The sequence below is a fragment of the Oncorhynchus keta genome, chromosome 32 (assembly GCF_023373465.1).
Source record: "Oncorhynchus keta strain PuntledgeMale-10-30-2019 chromosome 32, Oket_V2, whole genome shotgun sequence".
In the NCBI taxonomy this organism is placed as follows: Eukaryota; Metazoa; Chordata; class Actinopteri; order Salmoniformes; family Salmonidae; genus Oncorhynchus; species Oncorhynchus keta.
The window spans coordinates 14,909,771-14,927,769 of record NC_068452.1 but is presented as its reverse complement, the minus strand read 5'-3'; the positions used below and the strand labels follow the sequence as shown (position 1 = coordinate 14,927,769).

Below are 17,999 nucleotides of genomic sequence, written 5' to 3'. Positions count from 1 at the left end.
GTCTCTTCCCTCAGCCCGTCTCTTCCCTCAGCCCGTCTCTTCCCTCAGCCCGTCTCTTCCCTCAGCCCGTCTCTTCCCTCAGCCCGTCTCTTCCCTCAGCCCGTCTCTTCCCTCAGCCCGTCTCTTCCCTCAGCCCGTCTCTTCCCTCAGCCCGTCTCTTCACTCAGCCCGTCTCTTCACTCAGCCCGTCTCTTCACTCAGCCCGTCTCTGCACTCAGCCCGTCTCTGCACTCAGCCCGTCTCTCCACTCAGCCCTGTCTCCTTCTCTTCCCTCAGCCCCTGTCTCTCCACTCAGCCCCTGTCTCCGTCTCTTCCCTCAGCCCCTGTCTCTTCACTCAGCTCCTGTCTCCGTCTCTTCCCTCAGCCCCTGTCTCCGTCTCTTCCCTCAGCCCCTGTCTCTCCACTCAGCTCCTGTCTCCGTCTCTTCCCTCAGCCCCTGTCTCTCCACTCAGCTCCTGTCTCCTCCCTCAGCTCCTGTCTCCCCCCTCAGCCCGTCTCTTCCCTCAGCCCGTCTCTTCCCTCAGCCCGTCTCTTCCCTCAGCCCGTCTCCTCCCTCAGCCCGTCTCTTCCCTCAGCCCGTCTCTTCCCTCAGCCCGTCTCTTCCCTCAGCCCGTCTCTTCCCTCAGCCCGTCTCTGCACTCAGCCCGTCTCTGCACTCAGCCCGTCTCTGCACTCAGCCCGTCTCTCCACTCAGCCCTGTCTCCTTCTCTTCCCTCAGCCCCTGTCTCTCCACTCAGCCCCTGTCTCCGTCTCTTCCCTCAGCCCGTCTCTCCACTCAACCCTTGTCTCCTTCTCTTCCCTCAGCCCCTGTCTCTCCACTCAGCCCTGTCTCCTTCTCTTCCCTCAGCCCCTGTCTCTCCACTCAGCCCCTGTCTCCGTCTCTTCCCTCAGCCCCTGTCTCTCCACTCAGCTCCTGTCTCCGTCTCTTCCCTCAGCCCCTGTCTCTCCACTCAGCCCCTGTCTCTCCACTCAGCCCCTGTCTCTCCACTCAGCTCCTGTCTCCGTCTCTTCCCTCAGCCCCTGTCTCTCCACTCAGCCCCTGTCTCCGTCTCTTCCCTCAGCCCGTCTCTCCACTCAACCCTTGTCTCCTTCTCTTCCCTCAGCCCCTGTCTCTCCACTCAGCCCTGTCTCCTTCTCTTCCCTCAGCCCCTGTCTCTCCACTCAGCCCCTGTCTCCGTCTCTTCCCTCAGCCCCTGTCTCTTCACTCAGCTCCTGTCTCCGTCTCTTCCCTCAGCCCCTGTCTCTCCACTCAGCCCCTGTCTCTCCACTCAGCCCCTGTCTCTCCACTCAGCTCCTGTCTCCGTCTCTTCCCTCAGCCCCTGTCTCTCCACTCAGCTCCTGTCTCCTCCCTCAGCTCCTGTCTCCCCCCTCAGCCCGTCTCCCCCTCAGCCCGTCTCTTCCCTCAGCCCGTCTCTTCCCTCAGCCCGTCTCTTCCCTCAGCCCGTCTCCTCCCTCAGCCCGTCTCTTCCCTCAGCCCGTCTCTTCCCTCAGCCCGTCTCTTCCCTCAGCCCGTCTCTTCCCTCAGCCCGTCTCTTCCCTCAGCCCGTCTCTGCACTCAGCCCGTCTCTGCACTCAGCCCGTCTCTGCACTCAGCCCGTCTCTGCACTCAGCCCGTCTCTGCACTCAGCCCCTGTCTCCGTCTCTGCACTCAGCCCCTCTCTGCACTCAGCCCCTGTCTTCGTCTCTTCCCTCAGCCCCTCTCCACTCAGCCCCTGGCTCCGTCTCTTCCCTCAGCCCGTCTCTTCCCCCTCAGCCCCTGTCTCCGTCTCTTCCCTCAGCCCCTGTCTCCGTCTCTTCCCTCAGCCCCTGTCTCCGTCTCTTCCCTCAGCCCCTGTCTCCGTCTCTTCCCTCAGCCCCTGTCTCCGTCTCTTCCCTCAGCCCCTGTCTCCGTCTCTTCCCTCAGCCCCTGTCTCCGTCTCTTCCCTCAGCCCCTGTCTCCGTCTCTTCCCTCAGCCCCTGTCTCCGTCTCTTCCCTCAGCCCCTGTCTCCGTCTCTTCCCTCAGCCCCTGTCTCCGTCTCTTCCCTCAGCCCCTGTCTCCGTCTCTTCCCTCAGCCCCTGTCTCCGTCTCTTCCCTCAGCCCCTGTCTCCGTCTCTTCCCTCAGCCCCTGTCTCCGTCTCTTCCCTCAGCCCCTGTCTCCGTCTCTTCCCTCAGCCCCTGTCTCCGTCTCTTCCCTCAGCCCCTGTCTCCGTCTCTTCCCTCAGCCCCTGTCTCCGTCTCTTCCCTCAGCCCCTGTCTCCGTCTCTTCCCTCAGCCCCTGTCTCCGTCTCTTCCCTCAGCCCCTGTCTCCGTCTCTTCCCTCAGCCCCTGTCTCCGTCTCTTCCCTCAGCCCCTGTCTCTTCCCTCAGCCCCTGTCTCTCCACTCAGCCCCTGTCTCCGTCTCTTCCCTCAGCCCCTGTCTCCGTCTCTTCCCTCAGCCCCTGTCTCCGTCTCTTCCCTCAGCCCCTCTCTCCCCTCAGCCCCTGGCTCCGTCTCTTCCCTCAGCCCGTCTCTTCCCTCAGCCCGTCTCTTCCCTCAGCCCGTCTCTTCCCTCAGCCCCTGTCTCCGTCTCTTCCCTCAGCCCCTGTCTCTTCCCTCAGCCCCTGTCTCTTCCCTCAGCCCCTGTCTCTTCCCTCAGCCCCTGTCTCCGTCTCTTCCCTCAGCCCCCGTCTCCGTCTCTTCCCTCAGCCCCCGTCTCTCCACTCAGCCCCCGTCTCTCCACTCAGCCCCCGTCTCTCCACTCAGCCCGTCTCTCCACTCAGCCCCTGGCGACCGTTCCACAGGTTTATGGTCATTAATTGTTTATGGTTCATTGAACAAGCATCTGTGTCTGTGAACAAGAGTCTGTGTTTAAACCCTTTACAATTAAGATCTGTGAAGTCTTTTGGATTTTTACGAATTATCTTTTAAAACCAGGGTCCTGAAAAGGGCAGTTTTTCTTGTTGAGTTGCAAAATGAATAGAATTGCATTGAGGGATTTATAAAATTGCAAAATCTTCTCTCCGCCTCATGGCAAATTGTGTGCCCTTATGATGAGTTCAGACTTTTTTGGACCCCGATCCCATCAAAGTTGCCCATCCCTGACCTAGCCCCATGGAAAGCATGGAGGGAGGCAGCAGTAGACCGATAACGAGCTAACCCTCTTATGGGCGCTAAGGAGCTCTCCCCTGAGTGAGCTGATCATGTTGTTGGTGTGTTGGTGTGTTTTAATGGGCTCTGGCCATGAGAGCACAATGTAATTGGTTTGGCCATGAGAACTAAAGGCACTAATAGGTTTGGCTATGAGAAAAGGTACTGGGGCTCCAGCTACCTTTTGAGCTTTTGAGAAACGGAACTATCATTATTTTGAGAGAAGGAGAGAAGGAGAGGAAGAGAAGCAATGCACCCTGCACTGGGGGTTGCACTGGGGGTTGTCTTGAAATACCCCAGTTTCAGTTAGGGATGTGTCAAGGGAAGCTATTGTTGTGCCCTTTTTTATGTTTTATGGGGCGGCAGCGTAGCCTAGTGGTTAGAGCGTTGGACTAGTAACCGGAAGGTTGCGAGTTCAAACCCCCGAGCTGACAAGGTACTGTCGTTCTGCCCCTGAACAGGCAGTTAACCCACTGTTCCCAGGCCGTCATTGAAAATAAGAATGTGTTCTTAACTGACTTGCCTGGTTAAATAAAGGTAAAAAATTAAATGTTGTGTAATTTGATACACTCAGCCCCTGTCTCTCCCCTCAGCCCCTGTCTCTCCCCTCAGCCCCTGTCTCTCCCCTCAGCCCCAGTCTCTTCACTCAGCCCCTGTCTCCGTCTCTTCCCTCAGCCCCTGTCTCTTCACTCAGCCCCTGTCTCCGTCTCTTCCCTCAACCCCTGTCTCTGTCTCTCTTGGTGTGAAAGGGGTGAAAGGGGGTTTGAGTGTATAGTTTTGCACACACACACTGTGCCACAGGATTCCTGGGATTCCTGCTGCTTTCTCACTGACCCATCCCTAGTGAGTTGATTACAGAACAACACTGTAACAGAACCACCTGTCATCCATGAGTCATGCTGCCATATCTCATAGCAGAGAGGAGGAAGAAAACACACTCACACAATGATTAGGAGGAGGAGGAAGAAAGAGAAAGTATACAGTGATGGGGCAGAGAGGAGAAAGTACACAGAATAAAAAGGGCTGTTATCGTGATAGCACAGATGTTCCAAAGTTCACTCAGACAAGCTCTCACTTTCTATTTTTCTCTCTACTCCTCTCCTCTTGTCACTGCCACGCTTTCTGCTGACTCAGAGCTGTGTCCCGCAGCTACCAATCCCGCAGCTACCTCCCCTGACTGTTCCAATGCTGACAGTTTCCTGTTCTCTTTGCTGTGATTGGTGCAGAGTGCCCACCTGGCGGTGGTGGATGCCCTGATGTCGTTTGGCGCCATGGAGATGGTGAGCGCAGTGAGGAAGTCCGGTGCGGGGGAGGAGCTTCTGGGTGGAGTGGGAGGAGCCAGCTGGGAGAACACCCTGCTCCACTGGGTCAACGGGGTAAGGACAAGGAGGACTCACTGTCTGTCTCTCTCGTTCTCTTTGTCTCGCTCTCTGTCGCTGAGTCATGATTTCATAACCCAATTTATATGCGAGTACAAAATATAGCTACTTGTAACGTGTGGCTTTCTACCCCCCAGTTGAATCAGAGGCTGAGAGAGAAAACAGAGTGGTGTGACCCATCTCAGGACAGCACAGAGCCACAGCCTGTTCCGCCTTTAGTAAGTATTACACCACACATGTACTACACATTGTCTGTGTCAAAAATGGCACCCGGGGATCACGTGATCGTGATGGCCGCATGAACAAAGAGCTCCGCACAAGTGGTTTCCAATTCTTAATCTTACCTCCACTTCAAGTTAACTCCTTTAGCTTTAGTCAAAAAGTCATTGCGGCTAAAAAAAGGCTACACTACAGGTGACATTTTTACCCAGACTCGAGCATCAGCGATGGAAAAAAACCTCCAAGAAGCAGCTAGCTTCAAAAAAAGCTAGCGCCATTAGCCAGGAGCAAGAGGACCCCCCAGGCACAACAAATGTCAACCTCGCACTCTGTCGAAGGCATCCTTTCTGAGCTGAGATCTCAATGTACAGAACTCAACATAAAATTAGATGGCATTAACTCTCAACTCAAGTGTGATAGGGGCAAGGTGAAAACCCTGGAAAATGCTTTGCCTGACATCAAATACTTTTTCAAAGTAACTGAGATATCTTCTAGCCATGATAGCCAGAATAACAGGCAGCTGGGCATTTTTATACATGACCCTAAGCATGATGGAATGTTTTAATTGCTTAATTAACTCAGGAACCACACCTGTGTGGAAGCACCTGCTTTCGTATCCCTCATTTACTCAAGTGTTTCCTTTTTTTGGCAGTTACCAGTATCTCAACCTAACGTTAACTGGTTATATGATTTTTACCTTCTTCAAAACTGTCTATTTCCTCTTAACTATCCTACTAAAGTAGCCTTAATACAGCCATACTTATCCTCCTGTCTTCTCCTTCCCCACTTTCCTCTCTTTCTCCGACCTCCTTTCCTTCACGCGTTCCTCCTCTCTGACAGTGTCCCACTCGCTGGTACTGGAAACTTGTCCCTGTAAGTTCCTCCTATTTCTTCTCCTCTGTTGTCATTTCTTATCTTTCTCTCCATCTTCATATTTTCTCTATTAGATTTTCAAGTTAAAGGTCTGTTCTGTTTTTCTCTCTCTGCCTCTCCCCCTGTTGGAACAATAAATAATGCAGGCATACTGCTTCTCTGTACATTTCCTTGGGCTGATGTCACAGGGGTGTGGCAGAGAAGGGTAGGGAATTGTTGTTGGACATAACTCACATGTAATCCTAGTCAAGAGTAGTGCACTATATCGTCAATGTGAAAAAAACGTTCCTGCTAGAAACCATTCCCTCTGGTCGGCTCTGTCTTAAAAAGGACCTTGTGTGAGGGAGGTTTTAGTTTCTAGCCACCAGCCACTCATTGTTTTGAGTCCCAAATGGCACCGTATTCCCTATTTCTTGGATTACTTTTAGCCAGGGCCCATAGAGTAAGAAGTAATGAGCTTGTGGTGTAGGCCTTTTATGTGAGGTGAAACATTATGAACAGTGCAGATACAACAAGTAGATGTGACAGATTCCCAATTCTAACATGGCTGATAATCATAGAAACGTATAATGTGAAACAGCTATCTGATTGGGACTATTGTGTAACATTACACTCTCCTGAACAGACCCCAGTAATTAGTCTGCTGATAGCGTTGACACTGTGCTGGCTGTGTTTAGTTCAGTCGTTGTCTAATACCTGAATAGTTTCAACCTGAATAGTCTCACCTGCGTCAGGTTGGGTTAAATATCTTCCTCCGATGAGACTCTCTCTCCTGGCCTACTTTCCACTGACAAAGGCCTCGCTGTCTCTGGACTCTGGGTGGTGTATGTATGTATGCATGTATGCATGCATGCTGTACATACATACATGTACGTACGATTGTGTGTACTGTTTGCGCTGTATGTCCACCTGTGTTTTTTAAGAACATTGGACTTGAACGAGCTCTCCAAATGCAAACATCAAAGGTATTGCATTGAACTCTCATTGAACTGTACAACCTGGACATCTCCCTAACTCTCACATACTCACTCAATGATGTCCCTCTCTTTTCTCTCCCTCTCTCTCACACACATACACACACCCCATCTAAGATCCGCTACAGAAAGGACAAGACGCTGTCTAAACAGAAGCCTACATTTCCAGTGGTGACTGAAGTCAAAAACCTCCAACGGTTGTGCCATCGCTGCTATTGTACACTACTACTGCCCCGGCCTGTTGCGACTAGAGGGTACGCACATACATAAAACCACATGATAAAAATGAACTTGACAGTATTTGATATGAAAATACAAATTAAAAACACTGGACTAGTGTACAGTTGTCCAATATAATATAGTACATGCCTGGGGGCTTGTCTAAAAAGCTTGGCTTACTATGTCACACAAGGTTCCAATTAGGTTTAAACCACACTACCTTTAATACAGCAACATACTGTGTGCAGTGTATCATAACACTTACTGTACTACCCTCTCATTGTCCTGTGTTAGATGTTTAGACTCCATGACCTGACTACCTGCTCATTGTACCGTTCCTGTGTTAAATGGGTGTCGCAATACGACTTCCCTGTGCCCTAGCCTCTCCAACCTCTGTGTGTGACTTTCGGAGGGGTTGGGATAAAGCAGGAATCGAATTTCCATCGCTCTTCCGTGTATAATTGGATAATAAAGTAATCCTTGTTTTCTTCTTCAGATGTGTGTATGAAGGAGTCCATGGCGGTGGCAGACAGCCTGTACAACAGCCTGTACAAAGCTGATCCGAGAGTTCTGTGACAGCTGTCTGAAGAGCTGCTGCCCCCTGGTGTTGGAGGACTTGCTCTACACCCCACAGGAGCTCCAGGTACTACACCTCCACCTCATTGTGGGCCCATATAGTCACATCTACACCAACCCTTTTTCTGGAGAGTTACCTTCCTGTAGGTTTTTGCTTCAACCCCAGTTGTAACTAACCTGATTAATTTGGCTTATTACTATGTGTGCTAGACTAGGGTTGTAGTACAAACCTACAGGATGGTAAGCGCTCCAGAAACAGGGTTGGAGAGCTCTGATCTACACATTATCTTTGCCTCAGAGCCATGCATTTAGAAATATATGGCTAAATATAGGTCACTGCCTAGACTGTCTTATACAGAGAGTGTTTGGCCACCTGGGGCTGGATGCCATACATGAAATAAAACTATTAGAGCATATAACTTTATTGATACCCAGGAATGATTTGTTATGGAGCCCGAAACAGCATTCCAGGGGCCCTTTAACTGTTTCTCTGGTATGTTCAGGTCAACGTGATGAGTTTCCTAGCAGAGCTATTGGGTTGGTTTGAGGTACGGAGGCCAGAGTTTGTTCAGCCACTGAACACCACTGGTAAGTGTTTTGCTGGGCCCTGTTCAGGAGGATGCAATGTTACAAAACATTCCAATCAAATCAACAACAAAAAATTCACGTGCGCCGAATACAACAGGTGTTACAGTAAAATGATTACTTACAGGCTCTAACCAATAGTGCAAAACATTTATTAGGTGAACAATAGGTGAGTAAAGAAATAAAACAACAGTAAAAAGACAGGCTATATACAGTAGCGAGGCTACATACAGACACCGGTTAGTCAGGCTGATTAAGGTAGTATGTACATGTAGATATGGTTAAAGTGACTATGCATATATGATGAACAGAGAGTAGCAGTAGCGTAAAAGAGGGGTTGGCGGGTGGTGGGTGGGACACAATGCAGATAGCCCGGTTAGCCAATGTGCGGGAACACTGGTTCGTCGGCCCAATTGAGGTAGTATGTTCATGAATGTATAGTTAAAGTGACTATGCATATGATAAACAGAGAGTAGCAGCAGTGTAGAAAATAGGGTTTGTGAAGGGGGCACACAATGCAAATAGTCCAGGTAGCCATTTGATTACCTGTTCAGGAGTCTTATGGCTTGGGGGTAAAAACTGTTGAGAAGCCTTTTTGTCCTAGACTTGGCACTGGTACCGCTTGCCATGCAGTAGTAGAGAGAACAGTCTATTGATGGGGTCTTTGACATGTAGAAATGTGTCCTATAGAACAGATGGTCTGTCAAGTAGAATAGGGAATTATGTCAGCTCTAGTTATTACATTTCTATCTGCAATATTTTTCTGTCTCTGTTTTTTGTGCTTTTTGTTTGTTTGTTGGTGTGTGTGTGTGTGTGTGAATGTGTACAGGATCTCTGACTCAGTCTGCCTCCATGTCTCATGTAGAGGGAGCTTGAATAACATGGACCAAGAAGCCTTTCAGGTAGGCCCCATCTCATTGTCTTGCTCTCTCTGTCTCTCTCTGTCTCTCTCTGTCTCTCTCTGTCTCTGTGTTAGCTCCATATTTCAATTGACCTCAACCGTTGTATTGAGAATACAACGGTTGAGGTCAATTCAGGAAGTAAACTCTCTCTCTCTTCCTGTCTCCCTCCGTCTCTGTCCAGTCATCCCCTGTCCCCAGACGTGTCATTTAGCATTCCCTTCGGCCTGGACAGCGACGTGGACGTCGTGATGGGCAGAGCCATCACCTGCTCGGTCAGCTCTGACAACGTGGCCCCCGGCCAGACTGTGACCCGTGTGCCCTACACTCCCCCAGAGGACCTTAGCCATCTGCTCAACAAGCCTCCAGCCACCCCCGGCTCCCACAGAGGCTCCTGGGCCACCCAGAGCTCCTCTGTGGTGCCCTTGCTGCTGAAGGAGAACTGCCTGGGAGACTGGGACGGGGAGCTGCCCACCATCGAGGAGGCCCTGCAGATCATCCACAACGAGGTCAAGATGGAGCCCCGGCTCCACCCCGACGGGGCGGCCGACGGATTCTTCCTGCACTCGCCCGATGACCCGGCCAGCACCAGACACAACGGTCACGCCACTCACCCCTCCTACCCGCCTAACCCCATACCCCTCAGCTGCTCCGCCCCGTCCCGCTCTGGGATGATGTACCACCCCCACCCCCACCTCCCCATGGGGGGCAAGACACAGGCACCCAGGGATCAGCCCTCCTCCTCCCATACCCGACACACTTCGGAGGGCTCGCGAGACGATGACTCTGTGCTGAGGGACGGGAGCATGGACTCTGACGCCTCTGAGGACCTCCTTCTCCTCCCCAATGCCCAGTCCACTCCTGCTGTCCACACTAGAGGCCAGGGAGGGGACGACGACGTGCCGGACAGTGGCGTGAGGATGACCAGCTTTGCTGAGTTCAAGAAGAAACCGTCGACAGTGGGCAATTCACCTAAAAGCGGCGGCGCCAGCCGCAGTGAACCCGTCGCCCCGGCAGAAACGGCTCCGATGACAAGCTGGGTGGCCCAGCCCCAGAAGTCGACAGAGGAGAGCCCCTGGACTGACCACCGAGATGTTTGAGCTGGGAGCCCGGCTGGAGGAGAAGAGGAAAGCCATCGAGGCCCAGAAGAAACGTATTGAGGCCATCTTTGCCAAGCACCGCCAGAGACTTGGCAAGAGCGCCTTCCTGCAGTTGAAGAAGGAGCACGGAGAGGGGGAGAGAGAGGAGGAGGGCGGTCAAGTCAGCACCTTCTCCACAGAGGAGGACCTAAGGGGGCCGGCTCGCGTGGAGGACGAGGATCAGCAGGAGGGGAACGTCAATCCTTCATCACACCTCGACAACAAGCAGGCCTCTTTACTCAGAAGGGAGAAGGGTGCAGGGGTGGCAGGGCCAGGAGGAGAGCAGGTCGGGGTGGCAGGGCATCAGCCAGCGCCCTTGGGGGATTACAACAACGCCGTATCAAAGCTGAACGCGGCACTAAGCTCCCTGCAGAGTGACATGCAGCGCCTCTCCAAACAACAGGACCAACTCATCAGGGAGAAGCCCGTCGCTCCCACCAGCAACAAGTCCTGGGTGATCCTGCCCAGTCTCAAATCCTCGGCCCCTCCCTCGACCCGCATGTCCCGCGCGTCCACCCCCCGTGACCTCGCCTCTGTCTCTTCTTCCCCCTCGTCATCCCGCCGCAATGCCACCAGTCCCACCAGAACATCCAAGTCGCCCCAGGTCCAGCGCCGGGCCAAGTCTGTGCCTCCCAAGAGCCCCAAGCACCAGGCCACCCACTACCACCACATCCGCCCCCAGGACCTCAAAGTGCAGGGCCTGTCGCGCGTGCTCACCCCCCCGAAGAATGTGGACACTATCCCCCGCCTGCACCGCGCCTCCCCCTGGCAGTGCAGGGACCAGAACTCTTCCACCTCGGGGAGAAAGGAGCGTGTGGGTTGTGGGAGCTCTGGGGCGCCCTCAGAGTGCTCGTTTGAGAGTGATGTTCTGGCGGCGTTTTTTTTTAATGGCAAGCGCAGCAGCCTGATCGAGATTTCTCTATCAGCCTTGCGTGGGGACGAGGATGACCTGAATGTCATGGATGACTCCATGGGCGACGTGACCGAACCTGAGATGAAGGGAGGGGTCGGCTTCTTCTTTAAGGTTAGTCGGACTGTGTGTGTGTTTGTTTGTCTGTGTATGTGTTTAAGCCTGACTAATTCTGTATCTGTATGTTTGTGTCCTCCATCAGGATGGAAGGGTACGGCCGGAGGACAAAATGGCCCAGAGGAAACCAGCCCTGATGGAGAAACAGCAGAAGAGGGCGGAAGAGACGCAGACTCGAGCAGGAGGAGAAGAGCGAGAAAGAGCATGCGATGTGCGTTGTGTTTTCAAGCCACTTATAGAACTGCATTGTCCAATAGTCGACTCTCTGAATCAACTAGATGGAGCTGCTTATGTTTCTTGATTTGATTGATCAATTGGTTACCCCCTCTCCTCTCTCTATACCTGTAGCCGACCTGAGTGGTTTAACATCGAGGGATGTGGAGACAAGAGTGGTGGTGGCGGAGGTGAGGACAAGCCCCGGACCCCCTGTACCCACTCTTCGGATAGCACGACCCAGCTTAGAGACACCTTTACCAGGCAGGAGTACAAGCGGAGGCAGCAGCTGAAGATCATGGAGGACAAGGTGTTGCGGCAGAAGCCCACCACGGTGCGTGGCGTGAAGAAGCAGAGACCCAAGACCATGTTCCGGGATGACTCAGTGCTTGTCCGGTGCCCCACCAAGGGATTAATGGGTAGATATAAACTCCACCGCCTGCTCTCCCGTTGCTGAGTCAGTCCTGGGCTGTTCCTTGTTGTTTTTTTGTTGTTGCTGCGTATATCAGTAGATTGCGATTTGTCATATTAATGTGTTTTTTTTCTGTGTTTGTGTTTCTCTCAGTCTCTCTGTCTCTCTCTCACTCACTCACTCACTCACTCACTAGGCTCCAAACTCAACAAGGTCTATTCCCACTCTACCATGAACCTGTCCTCAATGGCTAACGACACTGGCAATAGCGGGACACTGGCCGTCAGGAAATCTCCCAGGTAACTAACTGTCAACCATAACAAGTTGTATTTTACTGCACAGGTAACTATACCGCACAGTTGGTTAATCATAACGAGTTGTATTTCCCCCCCCCACAGGGACCTGTAGCTGCCCGACTATGCTCCCGTCCTCACTATCGGCCTGTTTTTTAAAATAAATATGTGATTCAGTGTCTGTCTGTTTTATGTACCAGTATATAGATTGTTTTGTTGTTATGCTTCACAACACATTTCCTCTCCTCCCTACAGCCGATCTCACTCCCCCTCAAGGCTGATGTCACCAGGACGAATGGCCAATCAGAACGGAGAGAAGGACTGGGAGAACGCCTCCACGGCCTCGTCTCCCACCTCCATTCCAGAATACACCGGTATGTTTACCTTACATTACAGCTTACTGTTAACCATCACTCGGGGTCCATGACTGTGACATACCCTCTTCCAATATTCCTGTTCCAATAATATCCACACTAGCATTAATCAATAATCTTACTTAACCCAGAACTAAAGTATTGTGTTATTGGCCAGATGCTCGATTAAGAAAGCGAACCAGAACAAAGAACCCTCTCTTTAAATTTTCCCTCCCCGTCCGAATATGGAAAGGAAAGATGCTAAGACCTGCAAAATCGTGATTTGTCCAAAGTACCAGAACTAATGCTGCTCGTTATCTCACGCATCCCTTTGTAATCATGACAGATCTACGCTACCATTTATGTTTACGATAGATTACTTTATCATAAGTGGAATGCTAGTATGGATATGGGAACACGATGTCATCATAAGTATCTGTTTGAACCAATCCACCACAAATTAACAGAAAGCCCATATGGGAACGTACTTGGTCTTTGATATATGGCATGTTATTTGTATTGATTGTGTTTCGGTGTTGATTTGTGTTGGCTTCCAGGGCCCAAGCTGTACAATGAGCCCAGCTTCAAGTCCAACAAGTTCATCATCCACAACGCCATCTCCCACTGCTGCCTTGCCGGCAAAGGTCAACAAACTGCAGAAAAACAAGACTGAAGAGGTCAGAAATCTTTAAATCAACAACTCCCCTTAGATCCTTTTAAATCAATGTGTGCATCCCAAATGGCACCACCATAATCCATTATAGTGCACTTAGGGAATAGGGGTGCCATTTGGGATGCAAACAACCCCTGTTAGAGCCCTTTAAATCAACAACATTTCTAACGGTCAGGAGAATTCTATACTCCTGTTCATTTACCAATTAAATTATGTTACCCTAAGTCTGTTATATCAGGATTTGTAAGATACTGATGGTAGACTGGGCCTCTGTCTGTTTTTGTTTCTGTTTCTATCAGTATCTTACAAATCCTGATATAACAGACTGAGGATAATGAACAGGAGTATAGAATTCTCCTGACACAAACCCCCTCTCCGCTCCGCTGGCTGGACTGGCTGTCAGTCTACCTGGTTGGAGCCTCCCCACTGCCTCTGTTCATATCCCGTTTACCTCCTCTCTCTCAATTCAATTCAAAGGGCTTTAATTGGCATGGGAAACATGTGTTTACAAAAGTGAAATAAACAATAAAAGGTGAACAGTAAATATTACATTTCCAAAATAATAAAGACATTTCAATAAATGTCGTTATGTCTGTATAAAGTGTTGTAACGATGTGCAAATAGATAAAGTACAGAAGGGAAAATAAGTCAACATCAATATTTATCAATGTTTATTTGAGGCAATATGAACAAGGTGGACAATTTTCAGCAAGTTGCAAAATTAAAATGCAGAAATAAGCACTTTTCCATAAACAAGCTCTAAATCATGTTTGATGCACTCTGGATGTCCAACTGTTGTTGTGCTGTTTATTTGAGACAATATGAACAAGGTGGACAATTTTCAGCAAGTTGCAACATTGAAATGCAGAAATAAGCACTTTTCCATAAACAAGCTCTAAATCATGTTTGATGCACTCTGGATGTCCAATTTTTGCTGTGCTGTATATTTGTGATGAAATGAACATTGTGGACAGTTTTCCGCAAGTTGCAACATTGAAATACAGAAAAAACGTTTTTTTCCATAAACAAGCTCTAAATCATGTTTGATGCACTCTAGATGTCCAATTTTTGCTGTGCTGTCTGTTTGAGATGAAATGAAGATTGTGGACAGTTTTCAGCAAGTTGCAACATTGAAATACAGAAAAAGGTTTTTTTCCATAAACAAGCTCTAAATCATGTTTGATGCACTCTGTATGTCCAATTTTTGCTGTGCTGTCTGTTTGAGATGAAATGAACATTGTGGACAGTTTTCCGCAAGTTACAACATTGAAATACAGAAAAAGGTTTTTTTCCATAAACAAGCTCTAAATCATGTTTGATGCACTCTGTATGTCCAATTTTTGCTGTGCTGTCTGTTTGAGATGAAATTAACATTGTGCACAGTTTTCAGCAAGTTGCATCATACAGAAATACATTTTCCCATAAACAAGCTCTAAATCATGTTTGATGCACTCTGGATGTCCAATTGTTGTTGTGCTGTTTATTCGAGACAATATGAACAAGGTGGACAATTTTCAGCAAGTTGCATCATACAGAAATACATTTTCCCATAAACAAGCTCTAAATCATGTTTGATGCACTCTGGATGTCCAATTGTTGTTGTGCTGTTTATTCGAGACAATATGAACAAGGTGGACAATTTTCAGCAAGTTGCATCATACAGAAATACATTTTCCCATAAACAAGCTCTAAATCATGTTTGATGCACTCTGGATGTCCAATTGTTGTTGTGCTGTTTATTCGAGACAAAATGATCAAGGTGGACAATTTTCAGCAAGTTGCAACATTGAAATGCAGAAATAAGCACTTTTCCATAAACAAGCTCTAAATCATGTTTGATGCACTCTGGATGTCCAATTGTTGCTGTGTTGTCTATTTGAGATGAAATTAACATTGTGCACAGTTTTCAGCAAGTTGCATCATACAGAAATACATTTTCCCATAAACAAGCTCTAAATCATGTTTGATGCACTCTGTATGTCCAATTTTTGCTGTGCTGTCTGTTTGAGATGAAATGAACATTGTGGACAGTTTTCCGCAAGTTACAACATTGAAATACAGAAAAAGGTTTTTTTCCATAAACAAGCTCTAAATCATGTTTGATGCACTCTGTATGTCCAATTTTTGCTGTGCTGTCTGTTTGAGATGAAATTAACATTGTGCACAGTTTTCAGCAAGTTGCATCATACAGAAATACATTTTCCCATAAACAAGCTCTAAATCATGTTTGATGCACTCTGGATGTCCAATTGTTGTTGTGCTGTTTATTCGAGACAATATGAACAAGGTGGACAATTTTCAGCAAGTTGCATCATACAGAAATACATTTTCCCATAAACAAGCTCTAAATCATGTTTGATGCACTCTGGATGTCCAATTGTTGTTGTGCTGTTTATTCGAGACAATATGAACAAGGTGGACAATTTTCAGCAAGCATTGCATCATACAGAAATACATTTTCCCATAAACAAGCTCTAAATCATGTTTGATGCACTCTGGATGTCCAATTGTTGTTGTGCTGTTTATTCGAGACAAAATGATCAAGGTGGACAATTTTCAGCAAGTTGCAACATTGAAATGCAGAAATAAGCACTTTTCCATAAACAAGCTCTAAATCATGTTTGATGCACTCTGGATGTCCAATTGTTGCTGTGTTGTCTATTTGAGATGAAATTAACATTGTGCACAGTTTTCAGCAAGTTGCATCATACAGAAATACATTTTCCCATAAACAAGCTCTAAATCATGTTTGATGCACTCTGGATGTCCAATTTTTGCTGTGCTGTCTGTTTGAGATGAAATGAACATTGTGGACAGTTTTCCGCAAGTTACAACATTGAAATACAGAAAAAGGTTTTTTTCCATAAACAAGCTCTAAATCATGTTTGATGCACTCTGTATGTCCAATTTTTGCTGTGCTGTCTGTTTGAGATGAAATTAACATTGTGCACAGTTTTCAGCAAGTTGCATCATACAGAAATACATTTTCCCATAAACAAGCTCTAAATCATGTTTGATGCACTCTGGATGTCCAATTGTTGTTGTGCTGTTTATTCGAGACAATATGAACAAGGTGGACAATTTTCAGCAAGTTGCATCATACAGAAATACATTTTCCCATAAACAAGCTCTAAATCATGTTTGATGCACTCTGGATGTCCAATTGTTGTTGTGCTGTTTATTCGAGACAATATGAACAAGGTGGACAATTTTCAGCAAGTTGCATCATACAGAAATACATTTTCCCATAAACAAGCTCTAAATCATGTTTGATGCACTCTGGATGTCCAATTGTTGTTGTGCTGTTTATTCGAGACAAAATGATCAAGGTGGACAATTTTCAGCAAGTTGCAACATTGAAATGCAGAAATAAGCACTTTTCCATAAACAAGCTCTAAATCATGTTTGATGCACTCTGGATGTCCAATTGTTGCTGTGTTGTCTATTTGAGATGAAATTAACATTGTGCACAGTTTTCAGCAAGTTGCATCATACAGAAATACATTTTCCCATAAACAAGCTCTAAATCATGTTTGATGCACTCTGGATGTCCAATTGTTGTTGTGCTGTTTATTCGAGACAATATGAACAAGGTGGACAATTTTCAGCAAGTTGCATCATACAGAAATACATTTTCCCATAAACAAGCTCTAAATCATGTTTGATGCACTCTGGATGTCCAATTGTTGTTGTGCTGTTTATTCGAGACAAAATGATCAAGGTGGACAATTTTCAGCAAGTTGCAACATTGAAATGCAGAAATAAGCACTTTTCCATAAACAAGCTCTAAATCATGTTTGATGCACTCTGGATGTCCAATTGTTGCTGTGCTGTTTATTCGAGACGTTATGAACAAGGTGGACAATTTTCAGCAAGTTGCAACATTAAAATGCAGAAATAAGCACTTTTCCATAAACAAGCTCTAAATCATGTTTGATGCACTCTGTATGTCCAATTTTTGCTGTGCTGTCTGTTTGAGATGAAATGAACATTGTGGACAGTTTTCAGCAAGTTGCAACATTGAAATACAGAAAAAAACTTTTTTTCCATAACCAAGCTCTAAATCATGTTTGATTGCACTCCGGATGTCCAATTTTTGATGTGCTGTCTATTTAAGATTAAATGAACATTGTGGACAGTTTTCCGCAAGTTGCAACATTGAAATACAGAAAAATCGTTTTTTCCATAAACAAGCTCTAAATCATGTTTGATGCACTCTAGATGTCCAATTTTTGCTGTGCTGTATATTTGAGATGAAATGAACATTGTGGACAGTTTTCCGCAAGTTGCAACATTGAAATACAGAAAAAATGTTTTTTTTTCCATAAACAAGCTCTAAATCATGTTTGATGCACTCTAGATGTCCAATTTTTGCTGTGCTGTCTATTTGAGATTGAAATTAACATTGTGGACAGTTTTCAGCAAGTTGCAACATTGAAATACAGAAAAAACGTTTTTTTTCCATAAACAAGCTCTAAATCATGTTTGATGCACTCTGTATGTCCAATTTTTGCTGTGCTGTCTATTTGAGATGAAATGAACATTGTGGACAGTTTTCCGCAAGTTGCAACATTGAAATACAGAAAAACTTTTTTCCATAAACAAGCTCTAAATCATGTTTGATGCACTCTGTATGTCCAATTTTTGCTGTGCTGTCTATTTGAGATGAAATGAACATTGTGGACAGTTTTCAGCAAGTTGCAACATTGAAATACAGAAAAAACTTTTTTTTCCATAACCAAGATCTAAATCATGTTTGATTGCACTCTGATGTCCAATTTTTGCTGTGCTGTCTATTTGAGATTGAAATGAACATTGTGGACAGTTTTCAGCAAGTTGCAACATTGAAATACAGAAAAAGTTTTTTCCATAAACAAGCTCTAAATCATGTTTGATGCACTCTAGATGTCCAATTTTTGCTGTGCTGTCTATTTGAGATTGAAATTAACATTGTGGACAGTTTTCAGCAAGTTGCAACATTGAAATACAGAAAAAACGTTTTTTTTTTTTCCATAAACAAGCTCTAAATCATGTTTGATGCACTCTGTATGTCCAATT

General features: G+C 47.2%; 1 protein-coding gene and 1 pseudogene across 1 annotated transcript; both read left to right on the top strand.

Moving 5' to 3' along the window:
* Positions 1-16,737, top strand: part of LOC118365751 (calmodulin-regulated spectrin-associated protein 3-like) — a 44,385-nt pseudogene extending 27,648 nt beyond the window's left edge.
* Positions 8,765-9,933, top strand: LOC118365126 (calmodulin-regulated spectrin-associated protein 2-like). Its single transcript, XM_035747084.2, has 2 exons — positions 8,765-8,834; positions 9,016-9,933. The coding sequence occupies exon 2, from the start codon at positions 9,083-9,085 to the stop codon at positions 9,929-9,931; it is 849 nt and encodes a 282-aa protein (XP_035602977.1). The 5' UTR covers positions 8,765-8,834; positions 9,016-9,082; the 3' UTR covers positions 9,932-9,933.
* Positions 16,738-17,999: the final 1,262 nt, after the last annotated feature.